Source organism: Dendrobium catenatum, unplaced genomic scaffold (assembly GCF_001605985.2).
Source record: "Dendrobium catenatum unplaced genomic scaffold, ASM160598v2 fragScaff_scaffold_156, whole genome shotgun sequence".
Taxonomy (NCBI): domain Eukaryota; kingdom Viridiplantae; phylum Streptophyta; class Magnoliopsida; order Asparagales; family Orchidaceae; genus Dendrobium; species Dendrobium catenatum.
In genome coordinates this window covers 4481513-4503705 of record NW_021318618.1, presented here as the reverse complement: position 1 = coordinate 4503705, position 22193 = coordinate 4481513, and the positions used below count along the sequence as shown (strand labels likewise).

The 22193-nt window shown below is 36.0% G+C and overlaps 1 protein-coding gene across 1 annotated transcript in view; it reads left to right on the top strand.

The window, feature by feature from the left end:
* Positions 1 to 516: 516 nt before the first annotated feature.
* The window catches only part of LOC110113399 (transcription initiation factor TFIID subunit 1), a gene marked incomplete in the record, with an annotated part of 89183 nt that continues 67506 nt past the window's right edge, over positions 517 to 22193 (top strand). Inside the window, 7 exon segments of the mRNA XM_028692064.1 lie at positions 517 to 658; positions 827 to 933; positions 6683 to 6745; positions 6857 to 6899; positions 15318 to 15575; positions 16435 to 16544; positions 20066 to 20237. Of these exon segments, the coding sequence (XP_028547897.1) occupies positions 622 to 658; positions 827 to 933; positions 6683 to 6745; positions 6857 to 6899; positions 15318 to 15575; positions 16435 to 16544; positions 20066 to 20237 (790 nt within the window).

Below are 22193 nucleotides of genomic sequence, written 5' to 3'. Positions count from 1 at the left end.
CAAAACCTGCATAAATCCCGTTGCCAAACAGCCCTGAAGGATTGCAGTTCCAGGTTTACCCATCTCGCGGCTTCTTCTCCTTCGCTGATTCTGCGATTAATCCTCTGGGCTCTAGTTGTGGGCATCTGTGAGGCACACAGCTTAGTTTACCAGTGTGTTTCTTGTTCGCGCTTTCCTCGAGCCCGCTCTTTCTTCGCCGCCACAGGCAGGTCGTCCCTCCTGCCATCTTGCTCCAGTGATTCTACAATTAAGCCACCCGCGGTGGGCGACTGCGAGGCACATAACTCTATATACCCATGCGTTTATGATCTGTGTTTTCGACAGGCTCGCTTTTTATTCTCATACAAAGAAAGGTCGCCACCCCTGCCATCATGCGGTTCTAGAGATCTTTTTCCCTGTGACCTCTCTAGTTCTTCTGCTCGGTCAGTGCCACGGACTCACGGTTCTGCTCCTCCTAGTCCAGTCGCAACCGCCTCGTAGCCGCACTGTGGAACCTCGACCGCTTATTTCTAAGCAGTCACTGGAGAAATTAGTTGATTTGATGGCGTTCTTCCAAATTAATATGTAGCAGATTGATTCTGAACACGTATCCTTCCTTTGCTGTATCAGATTTGGGAGACAATGGACGAAGCTGCATCTCATGATGGGCGAGAAGAAGGTGTGGCTTGACCCTAGACATTGTCGTTATTACTCCATTTGACCAACGAGCATTCTAAATATTAACATCCCTACTACTTTGGAGTTAGATTATATATAGTGCTTCTACATTTTTAGTCTGAACTACTCTGTTTGTTTCGTTTTGTTTATGGAGTTTTTCATTTGACAGAGGACGAGGAAGAGTATGAGGAGGTTGGTGGAGGGGGTCGGCTCCTAGGGTTTATGTTTGGAAATGTTGATTACTCTGGTGATCTTGATGTCGATTATCTGGACGAGGTATTTTTGCAATCACTACATTGCTTGCTTTGTAGGGTTGTTGCGCCTGTATGAAATTTTGTTGAAAATGTTTACTTAGACCTGTAAACTGTGCTGTGTTAATTTTTCTCTGCTAATGTAGAACCCACCGGCTGTTTACAACTTTAAATCGATATGTTTGCTTACTCTTTTCTCCATCATTATTTGAAACCCCATGGCAAGTAGACAAAAGTAGACATGTTGAGGTGCTTTTTGAATTCTGTTCAATTTATCCTCTGCTTTTGTCCTTTGTTTTCACTTACTGCTTTTCATTGCCTATGATCTTCCTATGTTTGCATAACACCGTCAACTTCCTCCTTTGTTTCTCTCTTGCTGTTGAAAATTCGGGACTTGATAATAACTCGCAACTTAATTATTGATTCTTACTCAAGGTAGCTCTGCCTTGCAATATCGGTTGACAATTATTTCCAACATTTAGAAATGATGATGTTATTTTTGATATAAACTTTTTGTATTTTTTTGATTGTAAGTGCTGCCTAACATAAAAGATCAAGATTTGAACTCTAACTTTGTATTGATTTTTTTCCCCCTTCAATTATCATCTATGTTGAAATTTGAAATTTTTGTTCACTATTTTCCCTTGCTGCTTCTCTATGGCTTACTGAGGTGATGAAAGATTTTCTTAACAATCTTGTCTATAGAATTTTTCCACCCCTAGGAATTCTATTTACGTCTTTGACTTAATATCTCCATTGAGATGTCTCACCACTCTTATTTATTCTAATTAGAATCAGAACTTTTGATAGTTAGATGAATTCTCCTTATAGAATTGAGTTAGATATAATAGAAATCATTATTTCTTTGACTGCCTAGCTTGCTAATCCAACTTCACAATATAAGCTTCATTAGTTTTACATTGCTTCTCTATTTCTTTTAGAACACCTACCATAATACTAGTTCGATTTAGAGAGGGAAACATGATAAAATTTATAAGCCATGGATGCACCCCTCTTAACTTCATGTTCATGGAGAATGCAATTGTGGAGCAACTCATCCATCTCCATCATATTAACACCTAAACAACATATTACTACACAGCATAGTATTACCAAATAAAGCCTAGGTTGGTAGCCTTATCCTCACCTGGCCGCTATGATTTCTTTTTGTTATCAAAATAACCACAAATTTTAAGTATTTTATTAGTTATGTAGTTTGTCCTCGATGTTTATTTTTAGTTTTAATTAAGGGCATTGCATAAAGCCATAAATCAGGTAGATAAGTTTCTGTCTATCTAGGAATAATTAGTCCTTCATTTTCTGTAATGCCATAAACTTGCAATACTTTTCAAATTTATGAAGTACATATATTGGTATTGAAATTTGCTTATTTAAGTTTGTGAGCACTATTGTGGTTGAGTGTTCTATTTTTCTTGATTTAGTGAATGGGTGGATGCCTTTGGAGTGGTGGTGTTGAAGTTGTGTAACGGAGAGGGATTGTTGTTGTGGTTGAGAGGTGATGATTGATTAGAGATTTTTTTTAATGAACTTGGAGTGGCGTTAGGGCTTAGCTAAAATTTGTATTGGGTGAATAAGAGAGATGGACATGTGGAGTGATTGGTAAGGGTCAGCCTTGATTGTGGAGGCTTGGGAGTGAGTGGTTTGGGTGAAGGTCAGGGGAATCTTTGAACTCCCTAGGTTTGAGGAATTTTGTGGAGGGAAAGAGAATGTTTTTCTTATAGAATGTGAAGTTTAGTATATTATAATGACGTGTAGATGTGATTTGGAGGTTGATGGGGAGAGGGGGGAGGGGTTATGAGGCTTGTAAAGGGACATATGGTGCAGCCTAGGGTTGGAGAAAGGATCAAATCCTAGTATAGTATTGTGGAATGATTTATGGTTGTCTATGCTGATGAATTTGTGGATGTGGAGGATGCTAAAACATAAGAAAGTCCTAGAGAAACACAAGAAAGAGAACACAAGTCTTAGATCTTACCAAATATTTGAGTTCGGATGAACACCACAAAGCAAACACCTTCAAGAGCAAGCCACCAAAAGATCTTGAAGAAGAACAATTCCTTCTTATTTTGGATTCATTAAAAAATGTTTAAATACCTAGTTTACATCCTATTTAAATAAGTTCAACTTAATGAGACAAAGTAAAGGGAAGGAGGATGTAGTCGTTGACTGTTTTGGAGGAGTGGGAATTGTTTTGTAGAGTTGGTTTCTTAAAAAACGTTGGTGGGGCTGCTGGTTAATAATATGATTTATAGCATGTGAGTTGATATTCACCTTCCCCATAAAAATCATCCTACCACCAACCACCATCATTTGACATCTTCTGAGTATAATTACAATATAATTAGATGAAATAAAGGGAAGGACAAGGTAGTTGTTGATGGTAGTGGGAATTTGATAGGAAGTGGATGTAGAAATTGAGAAAACTAGGAGGAAGAACACACAAGAACTTTTTAGTGAAAGATATAAAAAAAAATGAAGATACAATTGGATCTTCAATTGAAGAGGAAGATCCGACTCTCGCAAATTTCTAGCCGCCAGCTAGAGCCCTCTCAAAAAGACTACAACAAATACAAATCACCTCCCTAAAAATAACAATATAGTTAGTCTTAAATAGGCTCCCTCTAATTCCCTCCCAAATCAGCACCCTTTCCCTAAATAATTTTCTCTTAGATTTTGAATTCAAATTAGATCTCATGCCCTAAATAATTTCCTCCCAATTGTAATTAAAGTTTTCCTAAACAATTCCCTCTTGATTCCTCCTCCCTTTTCCTAAATAATTCCCTCTTATATTTTGAATTCAAATTAGATTTCTTACCCTAAATAATTGCCTCCCAATTGTAATTAACATTTTTCTAAACAATTAAACAATTCCCCTTTGTTAAGAACCTTTCTAAACAACTCCCTCTTGATTAGGAAACTTCCTAATTTCCTCCCAATCAAATTGGCCGGTCCATCAGAATTGTTTGTGGCATGTGGGTTTCTTAAAAATAGAGGTGGGGCTATTGGTTTTAATAATGATTTATGGCATTTGAGTTGGCATTCACCTTCCCCATAAAGATTCTCCTACCACCAATCACCATCAATTGGCATCCCAGGAGTATAATTACTATTCTCAAGGGGGTTTTTATTATTATGTAATTTATTTTTAAAACATTTGAATTTACTATTTTTTATTATGTTAAATGAAGTATGTTGTCTTTATATTTAAAAGTATAATTGTGTTTATCATACTTATAGGTAACATTCATACTATTCCAAAGTTTATTTAGAAAGATATAGATCATATTCATAGGAAGGATATCATGCCATATTTGATTCTCATAACTATCTAGTTTAATAGGGGCTGTGCACCTATGGGTTACATTATATGCTGTCTTATTAGCCAGCTAGCTTGGAAAGGCTTATGATTTGGGTCAAATTTAAGTTGACTCTTAAAAGCTTTGGAGTAATATAACATTTAATGTACTATTTTTATCCATATCCATCCTTCATCTTTTTTCATTACAACTAGTGCATGCTTGGAAGTTGTCATTTTGTTTTCATTCATTGGAATCATATGCACATTTTATGTTAGATAACTGTATGGTCTCTTGAATTATTGTGCTAGATATTGAGTTATTGGCCATCTTTTCTATCATCGAAACTATTATTTGCTTTTGATCCATCGATTCAAGTTCAAATGATATGATGCAAACACAGATGTAATTAAGTGCTTTTTAATTTAAACATTACGTGCAGTAAACAAATGCTGAAAAAGTTGAATGAAAAAAATGTGGTAAGCCTCCAATTAAGTTGTTGCAACTAGTTTTAAGTGAGGAATAATAACATGCAATTAATGTTACAAACAACTATCAAGTGAATATACTTACAACATTACAATTTAATCCACATTTAAAGGTTATCATGTCTATAACTTTGAGTGTATCTCACCCTTTCTAATGTGTAACACTCAATGTATAAATAGGTTTAGTATCATTTGACTTTGGATTGGCTAGGTCAAAACATCAAATGGAATTAAGTTGTACTAAGTTAAGGATTTGAAGTTGATATTACAGAGGTTTCCATATGGAGATAATAATTTCCCCTAGTTGTGATGTTACTTTGAAGAAACCTTGGTGTGGTTGCCTTGGTGCACACATAATCTTCAATTTCTAATGTTCTTTCTTTTAGCTGTGATGCCAAAATTGTTGGTGTGAGCTCTTGGGCTAGATAATGGGACCGTTCTAACTCTTTTGTTATGGTGAATAGTGCTGGAAATGGTGGGGAAGGTTTTTGAAGTGGTGTAAAAGAGTAAAGACTATAAGATATTTTTGTGGTCTATAAGTGGTGCTTGGTTAAGGATTTTGTTGGTGGACTTGCGGTGGTGTTGGGGCTCGACTGAAACTTGTATAGGTATAGGGAGAAGAAGACTAGTGGGAGTATGGTGGGTGATTGGCGAAAAGGTTTTGTAATTGGTGGTTGGATTTCTAAGGTGAGTGGGCGAAGGAATTTTGTGGAGGGTGATGGAGTGATTTGCCTTTTGGAGTGAGATGTTAAAGTGACAATAATGATGTGTAGATGTGATCAAGATTGGTTAAGGAAAAAAATGGGGAGGGGGTGTATGGTGTAACCTAGGTGGGAGGAAAGCCTCTAAATCGAGAGGTAGTATTGTGTAGAATAGATCATGGATGTGAATTGGACATGAATGCTGATAAATGTGGGGATGTGGAAGATGCTACAGGAGAGTAAAATAATGGGAAAAAACACACAACTCAAATCTCATTAAAAAATTGATGTCAGATGAGTACCAAAAGGCAAACAGCCTCAAGATTATGCTGCAAGCAAGATCTTTGAAGAACACTTCTCATTTTCGCTTCATTAAAAGCTGTTTAATACATTAGTTTACATCTTATTGAAATCATTACAACATAAGTTGACAAACCAAGGGAAGGAGATGGTGGTAGTGTTGGAGAAGTGGGCATTATTTTGTGAAGGCGGTTCTTTAAAATTGGAGGTTGTGGGGCTATTGTTTGACCATGGTTTTTGGTATGTGAATTATGCTCCATAGATGTGCTTTAACATGTTAGTGATGAGTTGCATTGACTCTTTTATTTCAACCCAATATTGGCTTGCTCCCAACATGTATTGGCAACTTCCTTGGACTGCTTGCTTGGCTTTCATGCAAAAATAAATTACATGACATCTTAATGCCACTTAATATACAACATGAAAGTTCTGTATCATTCATAATTATTACTAAATCTTACATATGACAACCATAAACTTCAAATTACAACCACAATAACTTCATATAACAATAACTACATTACAACCACGATAGCATCATATAACAATAACAAAACAATCGCTAAATTATTAAGATGAGAATGATAATATTTTCATCGAGCTTCTCTCGTTGTGCTTCATCATATGATCTCTTAGAAAATGTTAGAATCTTTGAAAGCTTACTTCATGGCTTAAAAACTTTAAGCTATATTGTTGTTACTTGTTACCATCATTTCATAATAATTTGAACCATAGAAAATTTACTTCTTCTTTGTTAATGTGTGGTTTTATGTGGTCATCATTTGCTATCCCTTATAAGTTGTTAATCTTATGTTTACTTTCACGCACATGAAAGTGCACATTTTTACGTGTACTTTTATATTTGCCCGGGCTGTTGCATATGGTTGAACGAGCTTCAGCTTTGTTCAGCTTATTATCAAGCTATAATCTTCCTTGGCGGAATAATTTCTTGAACTATTATCTAACAGGACGCAAAGGAGCACCTTTCTGCATTGGCTGACAAGCTAGGTCCTTCTCTCACTGATATGGATGTGAGTTATCAATTCATATTATGATTTAAACATAGGAGCATTATCTATCTAAGGAATCAGGGAGATTTTGTTAATTTTGTTGTCCTCAGTAAAATTTTTTCTGTACTGCAGCTCATCAAATCTTCTCCAGCTACAACAGATGCTTCTGAACAGGGTGAGAATCAAGACTTGATTAATTTGAGCTTTAATGCAGTATAATTTATATACATGCCATTTGCCTTGATATACTACATATTATCTTTTCGATGAACCCAAATTCATTCAATCAGTCAACCTCATATTCACCAGCATAAATGTGCATCTTCTAATGGATCTAATTCTTAGATTTAGAATTGATATGTGGTTATGACATGCCGACTCTGACCAAAGATGCGCGTGTATGCTGGTCAACATGCGGTCTGACTGAAAATCTCCACCAGCTACAACATATGCTTCTGAACAGGGTGATGATCTGAGAATCGCCTAGTTTGACATATAGTGTGAAAATTTATACATGCAATTTGCGTAATATACTTATTCTCATTTTGCATTTTATATTTGAGAGATTATTCTCTCTTTGCCTTTTATATTTGAGAGAGCTGCCAATCTAATTATATTTCATATTAGATATATCATCATTGGATTGTGGACTTTGACCTGGGAATTATGTGTAATACCTGTTTTTATTTGAGGTTCTTTTGCTAAAATTTCCCAAGGAGAATGGAAACAAGCTATATCATATTTATGGTTTTGCTATAATATATACATTATACACAAGCACACATTTATTATATAATATATAGTTTCTTGGATCATAAAACTTTTGTCTGTCCTCAACTAACCTCTTAACTAACACTGTACACGGAATGACCTTTTGAAGAATGATAATATTTGCAAAAGATCTCAAACTTGTCTATGACTTCAGGCTGTCATTTTCTTACTTTTTTTTGTATTTCCCTTTAGATGGCGTGCATTGGTAAAGGGTATTTTTGTAAATTATCAAGCTATCGGATTAAATTGAACTCTACTGAATAATTAAGTGCCACAATAGTTGAAGGATAATCCATTATTAATTTCGATTTATGATTTGACTATCCACCATATTGATTACAATTCTTAATATTTCAATCTGATTGTCTTCGTCAACCTTCATGCATGTTTAAGAAATTTTAGGTTCAATTTGTACCACGTTGCTTTTGTTTTTCTACTTTTAAGGATATTTTCTTGTACAATGTTATTAATAAATTATTCATGATGCCTTGTGCTTTGCACTATTTTTTATTGTTTTGATTTTAGGTGGTGAGACTTGCAATGCTTTATGGCACAAAATATTGGCCATTAAAAGAAAAACATAAAATTAAGTTAAGTGTTGTAGAGATGAGGATGCTTAGGTGGATGAGTGGCTTCACTCTTAGCGATAGAATGTGAAACGAGTATATATGTGAAAAGGTTGGAGTAGCTTCAATGGAAGCTAAAATTAGAGAGTGTCGCCTTAGATGGTTTGGATACATAAAACGTCGGCCTTTTGATGGCCCGGTTTGGAGAGTAGATGTATTAGATTTGACCTATGTTAAGAAACATAGGGGTAGACTTAAAAATGCTTGGTTAAAAAAATATATTTTATTAGGTTTAAATGATAATTTGACTCGTATCAAGACACAAGGGAGAAAAAGGATTAGTGTAGCCGACCCCACGCAGTGGGATAAAGGCTTGATATTGTTGTTGTTGTTGATTTGACTTTTTATATTTCTTGATGATTTGAAATGCGCAAACAGTTGTTTTTGAAAGCTAATCATCTAAAAAGCATTACCAAATGAGGTCTTAGTTATTTTATTGCCAGAAACTTCAACGATAAGTCTGCTTCCTTAATAGGTTTTAATCAATTATGTTTTCTAGAAGTTATCTTCTTTATTTCATGAATCAGATGTTGTTATTATTTGTTATTTTCTTATTGACTTGTGGGTGAATATGGAATTATTTTGATGGATTTTAGCTTAAATCCTTTTAACAGAATGGTTTTATTGGTAAAGTAGGTTGTGCTTTAAAGGGGCAGCGGGCGGAGGAAGTTTTTAGGAATATTTGGATGTATTGGGATGGTTGTATAAGAAGCCATTTGTATATTTCATATGTCAATAGAAAAATAATTAGAAAGCATTGAAAGTATATATAAACTGAAGGTTATCCTGTTCATGGAAGTGTTTTCTATTGAAGTATTTATGTTTTCTTATAAACAATCCAACTCCATGATTTTCTGTTATTTTCTGCAAGTCAGTTTTTTTGCAGGTGTATTGCAATCGACACCAACAAAGACATTTTTTGTTGTTGTTTGAATTTTCAAACAAAATTAAAATTTCATGCATTTTTAATCTTAGTTTTTGATATAAATTAATGTTTTCAGTTGCACAATGAAATTTATATAAGTTTATGTTTCACATGCTTAAGGGTGTATTCGGGACAACTACAACTTTTTATAAAGTTGGTTATGAAGTTGCTATGGGGAAAGTAACTTAGCTTCTCTGGTTGCAAAAACCAGCTTTGCACCACAAATTTTTTTGAATATAAGTGAGAAAGCTAAAATAAAAAAAGTAATATCCAAATGAAGTTATGATTATTATCTGAAAAGAAAAGCAACAAGAAAGCTGTCCCAAATTGATTCTAAAAGGATTTGATGAAAGCTGTCCCAAATTGATCCTAAAAGGATTTGATACAAACTAAAAAAAAAACTTTTATTGTAGAATGATTGGACATTACTGGAAGGCAGTTGGACTTCAATAGTTTCAGTGCTATGAGAGATTGTAGTTTTGTAGTAGCAGTGCCCCAACCAACCAAGTGTGATGATATGTGGAGACATGCTATGGTGCTAAGTGCAAACTGCAGCCAGGGTTCGGAGTTGCAATGATTGCAGCAGAAATTCTTTCTTACGAAAGACTATGATGCGGACATCAGACCCTTAATGTTCCATCAGAGACGTGGCCGATGATCGACGGCTATGATGACGCTTTTTTTTATCTCAATTATATGTGTTGTATTTATTTATTTTCTGTCTTTTTCCATTTATGCCCTTGCTTAAGGGATTAGTTCTTTGTAAGCCTCGAGGGCATTGTTGTCTTTTATTTTTCCCTCCTTGTATTTGTCTATTTAAATCCCTCCTCTTCTTGGAGAAGGGCTAATGAAGATTATTATGAAAATTTATGTGTTCTACTCTTGTGAGAGATTGAGAGTTCTTGGAGAGAGCTTTGAGAAAATCCCTTGGTGAAGGGCGACGCAATACCCACCAGTCATTGGAAGAGTCCGTGGCTCGTGGTCGTTATCTTTTCCCCTCGTCTTTCTTCCCTACCCGCCACCATCCCCTCTTGCTCCCAAGCCGCCACCTCCCTTTCCTCCACCTCCCTCCTCAAATTCGGCCACCACCAATTGTTGAGTTATCATCTACTAAGTTCCCCAAATCTCTACCGTCAATCTACTCCCAAATCCCCACCGGATTCCCAAGCCCCTCACCACCATGCCGCCGGCCTCCCCCTTTGTCCCCACCATTAATGAGGACTAATGACATCACTACATTCTCCCAAAATAACCCCCCCTTGAGTTAGGAAAGAGAAGCCCCAAATTTTGAAATTCAAAATCTTTCCTAATTTGCCCCCGCCATATTTTGGAAAGTTTTGAATCTCATTCAATTTAATTTTAAATTGAATAGGATTTAATTATTTCCCCTCCTTAATTAGAGGGCTGCATTTAGAAGCTCTCAAATTCCCCCCCAATCACCTCCCCCTCTCTCTCAATGCCGCCGGCCACCCCTTTAATGGGGCCCCATTCAATGCTCATTAATCTCCCCCAAAATCTAATTAATTTGAGATCAATTTCATATTAGTTTTCCCCCCAAATTCTCTCAAATCCTGAAATTAATTTCAGGTTTTTGAATTAAACTCCCCTCCCTCTCTCCTCTATACCGCCGGCCCCATTCATGACTTCCCCCCCATTAACACCCCAATCAATGTATTAATCACCCATTAATTTGAAATCGAATTTCAAATTAATTCCCTCCAAAGCATTCAAAATCTGAAATCAATTTCAGTTTTGAATTTAATCCCCCTCTTCTAGCCTTTAGAATTAATGTGAATCCCAAGGTCATTCCTCCTACATTAATTTCTGGACTTCCCCTTGCTGCCATGTAATGCCAGCAAAGGAAATTTCACCGTGGTTATGCCAGAATTTTCCCGTTGCTGCCAACGTCTGCAGTTCAAGTTTTTTGAACCATACAACTTGCTTTCCAACCTCTTAAAAGGATCCCTAGCCAGAGTTTTTTCCTGCACCAGTCCCTAGTATTCCGGTAACTCAAGGGCTCACAAACTGCTGTCCAGGAAAGACAGCTAGCTGCCCCTCGTTTCCCGCCAGCCCCTATTATTGCAGCACTTTCAGGACAGCTTTACCTTGCCGTCCAACTGATCGGATAAGTCCCCGTTCACTGCCTGAGACTTTTCTGGGCATGAGAGTGTGCTGTTCTGAGAAAACCTGCACCTGTTTCTTGCTGTCCAGCCGAGTGGAAGGTCTTCAAACGCTGTCAGGACGCGTCAGATTGCTGATCACACCTTCAAGAATGTTCGTGGATGCCACCTACCTCCTTCCAAGCCTTTCTATGACCACCGGAGCCTCGTATACTTCATACTTCGGGTAAACTCGACCTCCGACTCTTTTAGCCTCTTAGTTTATTTCTCCCACGTGGTTATATTTTGATTCACAAAGATGTTGTTGGTCCCTCCGCTAAAGCCTAGTAATAGGAAGAGTTGAGTGAAGGGTTCCTTGTAGTAGCTAGTCTTAATGTTAACGAAGGGATTTATTGTTGAGACCATTCACGAATGCAAAATGGATTAAATTGATTGATTTTTATGCTCTTAACTTCTATGCATGTAATTTAACCAACGCTATTTATCACTTTATTTTATTTTATCTTTCAAATCAACATGAGATCTTGCTTATTATTGTTCTCTAAAACTAAACGTGCAAACGTCTTTATGCATCTCATCTTCCCATGATTGTTCCACATCAGACTAGTTACTAACTGTTATGCTAATGTATCATCAGATAATTTGAACTTAGTTTGTAAGTTAATTTTCATTTTAAAACCTGGTCATGCTGCATGATTTGTATGGATAGGAAGGCGTGATACAATACTTTATCCGGGCAGGTCATTTACAGATTTCTTATGCGTACATAAATACTCTGTTTTAAAGTAAATTTTACAAAAAGGACAATGGATACTAATAGAGAATGCAGCAGATCCTTTTATTACATATTCAGCTCACAAATTGAGGATATCTTCTGTATGAATGCTCGCCTAAATCATTGTCAAAATCTGAATTTCATCTTAGAAAAATTTATATTTAATAGTTTTCTGGTACCTCTGTAGAAGTGAATATTCTTATTAAGTTAAGCTCACAAACATTGTTACACTCTTCACTAATACTTGACAGTACATTTCGAATGCTATATTGTTATCTTTGTGATTAAACATGCTAATATTTTCGTATGTTGCCAACATTTAGATGGTATCAAGTATAGGGTTTCCTAATTGTTATTGATACAAAAAAAAAAAAAATAAAAAATATGCAATGCATATTTTTGATGGATTTTTATGTAGTATTCGACACTGCCTAACACAAATAAGATTCAATAGATTCAACGTAAAAGCTGTATTTAAAAATACACTATAAGTTATGCATCTTGATGTTCTGCTTTGAGATAGGCACATGCAAAGTTTCTTGTCTTGAGGCTATTGCCTCACTAGCGGGCAAAGAGTTTCATGCCTCACTAGTGAGGCGTCCCTTGAGATTTTTTTTATTTTATTATTTGTTAAATTAGAGAAGAGAAAGGTGATTGATATTGAAAATGATGAAGAAGATTAATTGCATTTCCTGCTGAGCATCAATTTTAACAGGCTCTTGGTCATTGACTTTACATGGCTATCTTTGATTCCAGTACATTTTAAAGTAAATAGTCTAGCACAACACATAAACTTCTCATTTTTTGATGGCAAGTATTGTCACACCTCATTTTGACTCCCCCTACAGTCAACCTGGATTATAACATAGATGAAAAATCTAAACAGGGCCCTTCTTACTTACACCCATTTTGAACTACTTCTATTAGAATCAGATGAGTAAAAATTAATCTATTTATATTCTCATAAAATATCAAGCTTTATATGTAACAACAGGAAGCATGTAGTAGCAACAATCTTACCTAGAATTTGCAAACAACAATTAATCTCAACTAAAAAATAGTTTCAGCCACTAACTACAACATCTACCTAATTTTCCTTACCTTGTTTTGCTGAAAATTTCCCCACTGCTGCCTGCCTTAGCTCCGCCGAGCAGCACCTGCTCCCGCTCAGCTCACGGAAAGCTTTAGATGCTAGGCCAGGGAATCGGGTTGTAGAAATGAAGAAGAGAGGGCTTAAGTCTTTGCAGCTATTCCACTAAAATTAAAATATAGTAATTCCTATTCTACTAATCCCATTTCAGCTGCAGGATTTCCCACTCACAGCCTCCTCCAATGCATGTGGCTTTAAGTGGAAAAGCTATTGTTTCCACTACTGTTTTAATATATAAGAAAATGATTTAATTAACTAATACTCAAAATTTCGGTTAGAATTAAATGAAGATAAATACTTAACTTTATTTTTGGTATTATAAGTGTGAACCTTGAACCTTTGCATCATGCCATATAAAATTCATACTTGCTTTATTAGTTGATGTTAGCTTTTGAAAATATTGTATACAAGAGAAACATACCTTTCCAAATTGAGCTAAACAATTTTCATTTGTTAAAAAATTTGTGAAGAAAAATGTCGCAATGGTCCTTGGACTGTTTGTATGGGGATATGTTAGTCTCAACTATCAAATATGTTCAATTTCGTTTCTTACCTCTTCAAGTATGGTCCAAAATAGTTCCTATGTTGGATTAATCTAGATCAGATTGGAGGAGTCAATGGACTACTTTGGATCATATTTAAGGAGTCATCAAAGTGACTAAATTGGACATATATTGGATTACAATGGTTCCTCATAAATAATCCAGACTATTTTAACATTTTGATGCAGACAAACTAGATAGAAAAGCCAGATAAGGAGTACGATGGGCAAAACTATAACCAAACTCGATTCAAATAGTAGCAATCATAAAAAAAAACACAAAAACCGAAGGATAAAACAAGAAGTGAGATCAAATGAAACAAAAGAAAATAAAAAAGACACTATCCTCAGAACAACCGACAGAAAGGTTGCCTCACATGCATCGAAATGTAGGTTAAGTAAAGTATGTGCTTAGGGCTAGCAAACCGATGGTCCACCACAGCAAGAAGGTCCAAACGTCCAACCAAACTCCTCCGGCAAATGCTCCCAAATCAGCCAACAAACACTTCCAAAGCTTCAAGAAGAAGGATACAAATGGAGTGGAACTTGCGTAGAGAAGAAAGAGGTAAGAAGCCCAGACAAAATAGAGAAGAAGAGGAAGTGGACAAAGCTCTCAAGCTTTTCCAAGAAGGAGAGAAAACCCTCAGGTTTTAGAGACTACGCTCAACAAAATTCAACAACCTTTTCCTTCATAAAACATCTTCTATATATAGGCAAGAGAGGGGAACCAAACAGCCATAGCACCTCCAACTAAACCAATTAGATTTAGGGAAATAAAAGACCAACAACCATAACACATCAGCTCCCAAACGGTACAACAAAACAGAGAAGAAAAGCCACGGGAACCAAGCAGTCAGCCGCATGAACCAAGCAGCCAACCACAAGAACCAAACAGCCAGCCACGGGAACCAAAGGGGCAATGCACGGGAAAATCACCCAGCACAGGAAAACGAGAAGACAAAGGGGAGGAAAAGAGAAGTCCACTCCAAATTGAATCCTTGAATTAAAGCATACATTTATGGAATAATGAGCTAGGAAGTTCAATAAATCTCCCAATTAATGAACTAAATTCAGCTCAACATTAATGAGCTAGCATCTTTAGAAAATAAAGCTCAACTCCAAAGTAATCACCACCTCCCAACATCAACACCAGCTCAACCCGAGAACCAGCAGCAGCCCAAGGGACCCAATCAAGCTAGCAAACTAAAGGTCTGCCAAAGCCCAAGCACAACCTACCATGATCATTGGATGCCTTCCATCATTGGATAGCTAAAAAAAATATAAAACTAAATTAAAAACTAATGTTCAATGCTTGATAATAAAATACAAAAATCTTGAATGCATCACATTTTCTCCAAAATTTTGCTTCCAGTTAGAAGGCGATGTGTTGGATTTTGATTAAGAGAATGCATCATTGCTGGCATAAGCAAGTTTAAGCAGAACTTGGTAATTCATTTGAGCCGACAAATCATGTTTTTGATGTATGATGCTCCTAATTATTAGTAGCTAGTCACTGTATTGGTCTAAAAAAACAATGAAGAATGCAATTTGCTCCATATGAGCCAGGCAAATAAAAGCTTTCTTTATTCACTATGCCACCATAACTTTCTAAGATTATGATCAACTTAATATATTTTGCAACGTATATTCCATTCCTGTGGTTAAATGTCTTTATTGTCCTGTAGATTTTTATGAGAAGGCTGAAGATGCTGTTGATTATGAGGATATTGACGAGCAATATGATGGGCCAGAAGTACAGGCGGCCACAGAGGAAGATCACTTGCTGCCAAGGAAAGAATACTTCTCGTCAGATGCATTTTTGTCTTCTTTGAACAGCAAAGCTTCCATTTTTGATGAAGAAGATTATGACGAGGATGATGACATGGGGAAGGATAGCAAAATCAAGGAAAAAATTGATGAAGTTGAAGGCCTTTCTTTGGCAGGTCATACTTGGAAAGCAGTTATTTTTTTTTAATTCTTTCTACTAATATTTTCTGTTTATATTGTAACATTTGACATGATTAGCTATTATACCTTGGTTTCTCTTAAAGAAGTATGATGCTTTCTAGTAGTTTTTTTCTCATGTTTTGTTCCTTCTTTTAAACATTCTCTACATAGGAGCATTTTCAGGACAGAATTATGCTTTGATTGTCTTTTGTAATCTGCTATACTGGATGGGGAGAGACTTAATAGTGGTGTAAGTTCATTAAACTAGAGCAAGGTGTTAATTTTCTATGATCCATTGCTTGCTAAACGAGCTTGCCCACGCAACTTGCCTTTTAAGAAATTCCTCAACTGGACTTATCAAAATAGAAAATGAAGAAAGAAGAACATGTAGTTTCAACTTTCAATTGCCTGCTATTTGCTATTGAAGGTCATAGTGGAGTGCGTTTGTGTTATTCATATTTTCCATGCAATGCATGTTAGCTTTGCACATGCAATACAATGAGCATATGGTCTTCATTCATGCTTTACATTTTGTCAACTATGGAACATTAAATTTTCACATCGTTTAATTGTGTGATTTACCGCTAAACAGCTTTTTAGATTATTTTTTAATGTTCAACCTGAACTTGCATAGTTTATCCTGATGCATGTATTTACTTTTAAATATTGGGTGCTTTTGCAAGTTTATTGGGCCATAAATTATGCTTCCAATTATTTTAGACAACAAATTGAGCAGCAGTTAAATATGTTCTTCATATACCTTTTTTGCTTTCAATTATGGCGTGAGCTTCTCTTTTCCTTTTTTTTTTGCTACCTCTGCTTCCATGTTTATGTGACCTTACTTGTCTTATACAGGAGGGGATTTGGAGGTTGCATCTGCGAAGTCGTTATCCCTTGATGATGATATGCCTTCTCGTGTATCTTTGGAAATTGAGGAAGTTGCATTAGAGCCGGCTGTTTTTCAGGTTATTTGTCAGCTTTTGTTATCCATGCCTTTTTTTTCTTAACATTATTTCTTTTTGTTGATGTGGATGAAATTATTTCGCTGCCAATACATGCATTTAAGCTGTTACACTTGGCTTGAACATGTTTTAGGTTTTTGTCTTGGAATTTGTTTTCATGTTTGTTTATGCTCTTTTATTAGTATATAATTTAAATCACTTCTTTGTGCTTCTTCACCAACATTCTCCCATTGATTTTGGTCTTGTATTATGTTTTTTTTCTCAAGGCCGGAAAGTTCCTCTGTTGAAATCTTTTTCAAACAACTTTAACAATGTCAAAGTGGTAATGGGTGTCTTGCTAATTTACTAAGCAGGCTTTGCGCTGCTCAGACTGATGATTCATTAGTTATTCAGGTCATGTCAAACTAGTTTTGAAATTTGTCCTTCGTTGTAGGGATGGCCTCACGTCTTTATAAAAAATCAAGCTACTTTATGTGACCTTCAATTGTGGAACTCAACATCTTCAGTCATCTTCATAGATTAAAAGCTTGTGTTTTGTTGATTGTTTCCATCGAGTCATTTACTACTATAGGTTCCACCCATAACTAGGTTTTTCTTTTTCTCAAGTTTGTAAGTCTCGCTTTTGAGCCTTACAATGAATGTAAGCTCTATCAAAAATAAATTTTCCCTTTCAATAGTTATAAACCCCATCGTAACTAATTCATGTCAGGCTTTGCACCGCCTCACGACTTTATAAAAACCAAATCAAATCCTAAAATTTGGTTTTGACTTCTCTAGCTCATTAATACTTTGAGCTGTTTTTTAGTTCATTAAATGGGAGATTTATTGAACTACCTAGCTCATTAATCTAAAAAGGTATGGATTTATTTTGGAGTGGACTTGTCTCTTCCTTCCCCCCTTTTCTTCTCCCGTGCTCCCTTGGATTTACGAGTATGGCTGTTGGTTTCCTGTGCTTTGTCTCTTGGGTTTCCGTGGTTGGCTGCTGGTTTCCCTATGCTGGGAGAAATTCCGTGCCTTTGCCCCCTTGGTTCCGTGGTTGGCTGTTCGGTTTTGAGTTCCCTGCTTGGTTGTGTGCTGGACTCTTGGTTCCGTGAGTTCCCTGCTTGGTTCCGTGGGTTTCCTTCTCTGTTTTGCTGTGTCGTTTGTGATTTGCTGAAGTGGCTGTTGGCATTTCATATTCCCTAATTTAATAGTTTTAATTAATGTTTTTATGACTGTTTAGTTCCCTTCTTTTGTGCCTATATATAGTGAGTTTGTGGCTGTTTTAGGAGTTTATGATATGATGTGATTTTTGGAAGCCATAACCTGCGGGTTTTGCTTGGAAAAGCTTGCGAGCTTTGTCCAACTTCTCTTCCTCTCCTCCTTGGGAAAGCTTGCGAGCTTGTCCTCCTCCTTCGTCTTGGCTTCTAACCTCTTTCTTATCGCCGCAAGTGCCACCTCACCTGTATCCTTCTTCTCAACATTTGGTAAGCAGTTTTAGGAATGTCATTGTGTCCTTATGTTATTGTTTGTAAGCGTTTATGTTATTGTTTGTAAGAGTCAAAGTTTGTAAGTCATCTTTTGTTAGAAAAAGTGCCTTTTTGGGTACATTTGTGTCTTTCTATTATCTAGGAAGAGTTTTCTTTTGTGATAAAAAATTTGGGGCCCTTTCCCAAATTTTTGATTACATCATAAATGCTCTAAGGAAAACATTTTGTGTTTTAATGGATGTAAGCCCCAACATAAATTAAATTTGAGCTAGCTCTCATGCTAACAAGCACACCAATCAAAATAGAATTCACCATTTAAAATTATACAATCCAAAAAATCAATCATGTTTCTTTGTTATGATTCTTTTAGTTAATCTGAAACCGTGAATAATTGGAGGTTGTGCTATGCTTCTTAGCTCTTGTTGATCATGTATGATACTTTTTAATCACTAGTGGCCATGCATTAGGCCTCTGAACTACTTAGTGATATTTGTATGATTAGCACTCTTTTATTGAACAAGTTTACATTAACCTCAGAATCACGACTTTAATAAATAAATTTTCATCTCATTCCGATCTAAATACTTGAGAGAAGTCAATTCATAGTTGCCAATCAAATTTTTTGGATGCCATGGTTTTCAACCCTCCTACTTTGGTGGACGGGTATCCATTCAGTGCATCAATTCTTACTTTGCCGTGATTCTTGAATATGATTTGAACCCTTGTGAATAATTTTTAGTTAAAGATCTATTACTAGTGCACCTAGAGTTTTTCTCTGAATCTTCTAAAGTGACTTGTTATTGTTTGTATTAAAGTTTGTTCCGTTATTGCAATCTTATGTTGCATATCTTTTGTACTTTGCATCTCTTATGCATCGTGTTTGATGTATTTTTGTTAAGAAATCCCTGAACATTACATTTTTTTGAATTGCATATTATTTTAAAGGTTTTGATCTTCTTAGTAAGTTCCAAATGTTATTTGTCCTCTATCATTGGTATTGTAGAAACTCTAGTTATTTCCAAAACACGCATTTCATTTAAAATGGGTCAAAAAACATAAGTGTTTTTTTTAGAACTAATGGCTTTGAAAGCTAAAACGTAGGCTTCCCATTGCTTTTGAGAAAATTTGACAGATCTCACCTGGAATACTTGCTGCTGAATGCTAATTATTCTTAAGTTTATTTTTTCATGTGCAGCTGGTCTAATAACAGAAGCTTAGAGGACATTGATTAGAAAGCTATACTATGTTTCCTGTTTTTTTTTTTGGGAACGACAGTGCTTATGAATTGACAAGATTTGGTGAAGCTATTTTCCTCATGCGATCAAATCAATTTTGGGTGTAACTATTAAAGTTAGTACATTAGAGTTCTGATCAATTTTGGGTGTAGCTATTAAAGTTAGTACATTGGAGTTCAAGAATGTAGAGGAACGAGCCATTGAATGGTTTGTGCTTTTGGAAGGACCTCTTTTGATAGGCCATCCACTGGAATGTCTTTAGTTACTTGATCCATATCTTTTAAATTTCTTACTCACAATGATTGGCTGCGTTGAAGCAAAATCGCCTAAAAAATCATTATTAATGTATGGATTTATGAGAATAGTTTTTTGCAGGTTTGTTGAATTTGTTTGATCTTCTTCCTAGGAAGCTAAATCCCGTCTCTAATTACTAGAGATTCTTGCTTTGAAGGAATCCACTTTTAAAATTCTGTTAGATCAATTATTACATAATTTAGTGCTGATTGTAGATTTTTGTTTGTTTGTTTGGATAAACTTCTTTTTATTTCTTATTATATGCTTCACTTTTGTTTGAATTCAGTCTGTTTTGGATTATAATAAAATGCTTGAATTCTCTTTTATTAATGGTAATGTAATAATTAATGCCTAGTTGGTCTCCTTTTATGATGCACTAAAATTTAATCTTTATTTGTTTTTGTAGATCCCGTTTGTTCGAGTTGTTTGATGTTTTTCAAATTAAATGCCATGTTCCGCCTGCATTCCTTTTTCACATTCTTATAAAGTTTGCAAACATCTTATAAAGTTTGCAAACGTCTTATAGGAAGACGAAGCAGTCCTGGAAGAGCAAGTCAATTCAAAATGTGAGTCAGCTTTACCTGTTTTGTGTGTTGAGGATGGGCTAGTGATATTAAGGTTTTCTGAGATTTTTGGAGTACATGAGCCCTTGAAGAGACCAGATAGAAGAAACTGCCAGAAACGGCCATCTTGTAATGGTAAATTTGTGCTTTAGATTAATTATTATAATACAATAGACCACAATGCCTGTTTTTTTTTTCAAGCTATATTTTATCTTCTTTTGACTTGAATTATAATTATGTTATACTGATGGTTTCCTCAAGAGATTTATCATATCAGACTATTTTTTGATGGAAAAGCTGTCTGGGTTTTAATGTTTTCTTTTTATCTTATTGTGGCTCTTACCATTATATACATCTTGAAAGGTAGAGCTGTATTAATATTTTTGCTAGTTGGCAACTTATGACATCATGCAACTTGATAAGAACTTATCTCAGCTTTTGATTTTGTGGTTATCACCTTTATGTAGTTCTCCATAACGTTTTAATTTCATATATGAATTATTTTTTCATTTCAAAGTTTCTCCGGTTACCTTATTTTTGAATTTTTGTTTGATTCTGCACATTTAGGTAGGTTTTCTGACGGGGACATCAGATCATGGAAGGTTTATCAAAGGCGTGGTTGCTGATCTACGACCACGATTGAGTCATTGTATTTTTGATTTATTTCATGTATTTTTTATTTATGATGTCACATTGTATTTGTTTTATTTAGTTTCTCATTGTACCCTTTTTATTAAGGGATGTCGTATATAAGCCCTGAGGGCGTTGTCGTCTTTTCTATTTTTTGAGTCTTATGTATGAGACTATTTATAGCCTCTATGTTTCTCTTTGGAAGTTAATGAATAATCAAGTAAAATTTTCGTTTCTCTTGTTTGACTTCTCATGAGAGCTTGAGAGTTTGGAGTGAAATCCCTAGGAGAGGGAGAATTGCGTAACACCCACCAACTTAGACGAGTCGGGTTCGTGGTTTTCTTCCCTATCTCATTCTTTTCCCCTCTCACCACCACCACCGGCCATCATTGCATTCAAGCCCTTCTCCCTCCCAAGCCATTTCCCCTTACTCGACCGAGCTCCACAAACACCCCAACTAGCCGCCGGCCCCGATACCCGAATCCAATCCACCCGCCGGCCCTAGCCCCCTTTCCTCTTTGATTTCCATTGCCTAATTTGGATTGGAATAATTGGTATAGATTTTGAATTCAAATTCAAGCAATTTGAAATTTAAAATCTTTCTTAAATTATTAAATCTATTTTAGGAAAGTTTCTAAATTAACCCTATTTGAATTTCAAATTTAAATTGGAGTTAATTTAAATCTTTTCTAATCCCTAAACCCCAAATAGGAAACCCCAATCCCTTTCCCCAATCTCCTCCCAACATCTTGAAGAACAACTTGAGATCGTCGAGTGGAGGATTGCCACCGATCCTTGACAGAGGTTCTACTTTTCCCTTTTCTTGTATTTCTTAAGTCTAACTGATGTAGACAAAGGGGGGGTCAACACAAGTTGAGTTTTTCTTTTAATTTCTTGCCTTGTGTCTTTTCATCTTCCCCCTCTCTTTTGGGTTATTTTCTAGTTCTATGAAGCCTTGGCTGATTTCGGGTTTGAGCTTAAGTAGTTGAAACTCTAGTGGTGCTAGCTCATTAATATCTAGTGGAGGAGTAGCTCATTATGAGCTGATGTTTAGCTCTAAATTCATTATGAGGTGTAAGATATTAGGTGAGTGGAACTTGTCTCTTCCTCTTCCTTTGCCTCTTGAGCTGCTGCATTATTTTTCCCTCTTTAGGCTGTTGGAACCGTGGCCTTCATGGTGCTTTAATGGTGGCTGTTGGTTTCTTGTGCTTGGCTGTTGGAACCGAAATTCCCTCTTTGGATTTGCTGTGCCGTTTGGGGTTTCACTGTGCTGGAACCGTGGCCACCTTTTGGAGATTTGAGGTGCCGGTTGGAATTTCTGAACCTGTGCTGGAACCGTGGCCTTTTTCCTTGAGACTTGCTATGCTGTTTGGAATTCCTGTGCTGGATATTTATGGCTGTTTGGGCTGTTTAGTTCCCCTTCTTTGCCTATATATATGAGATGTTTTGTGATGAATAAGT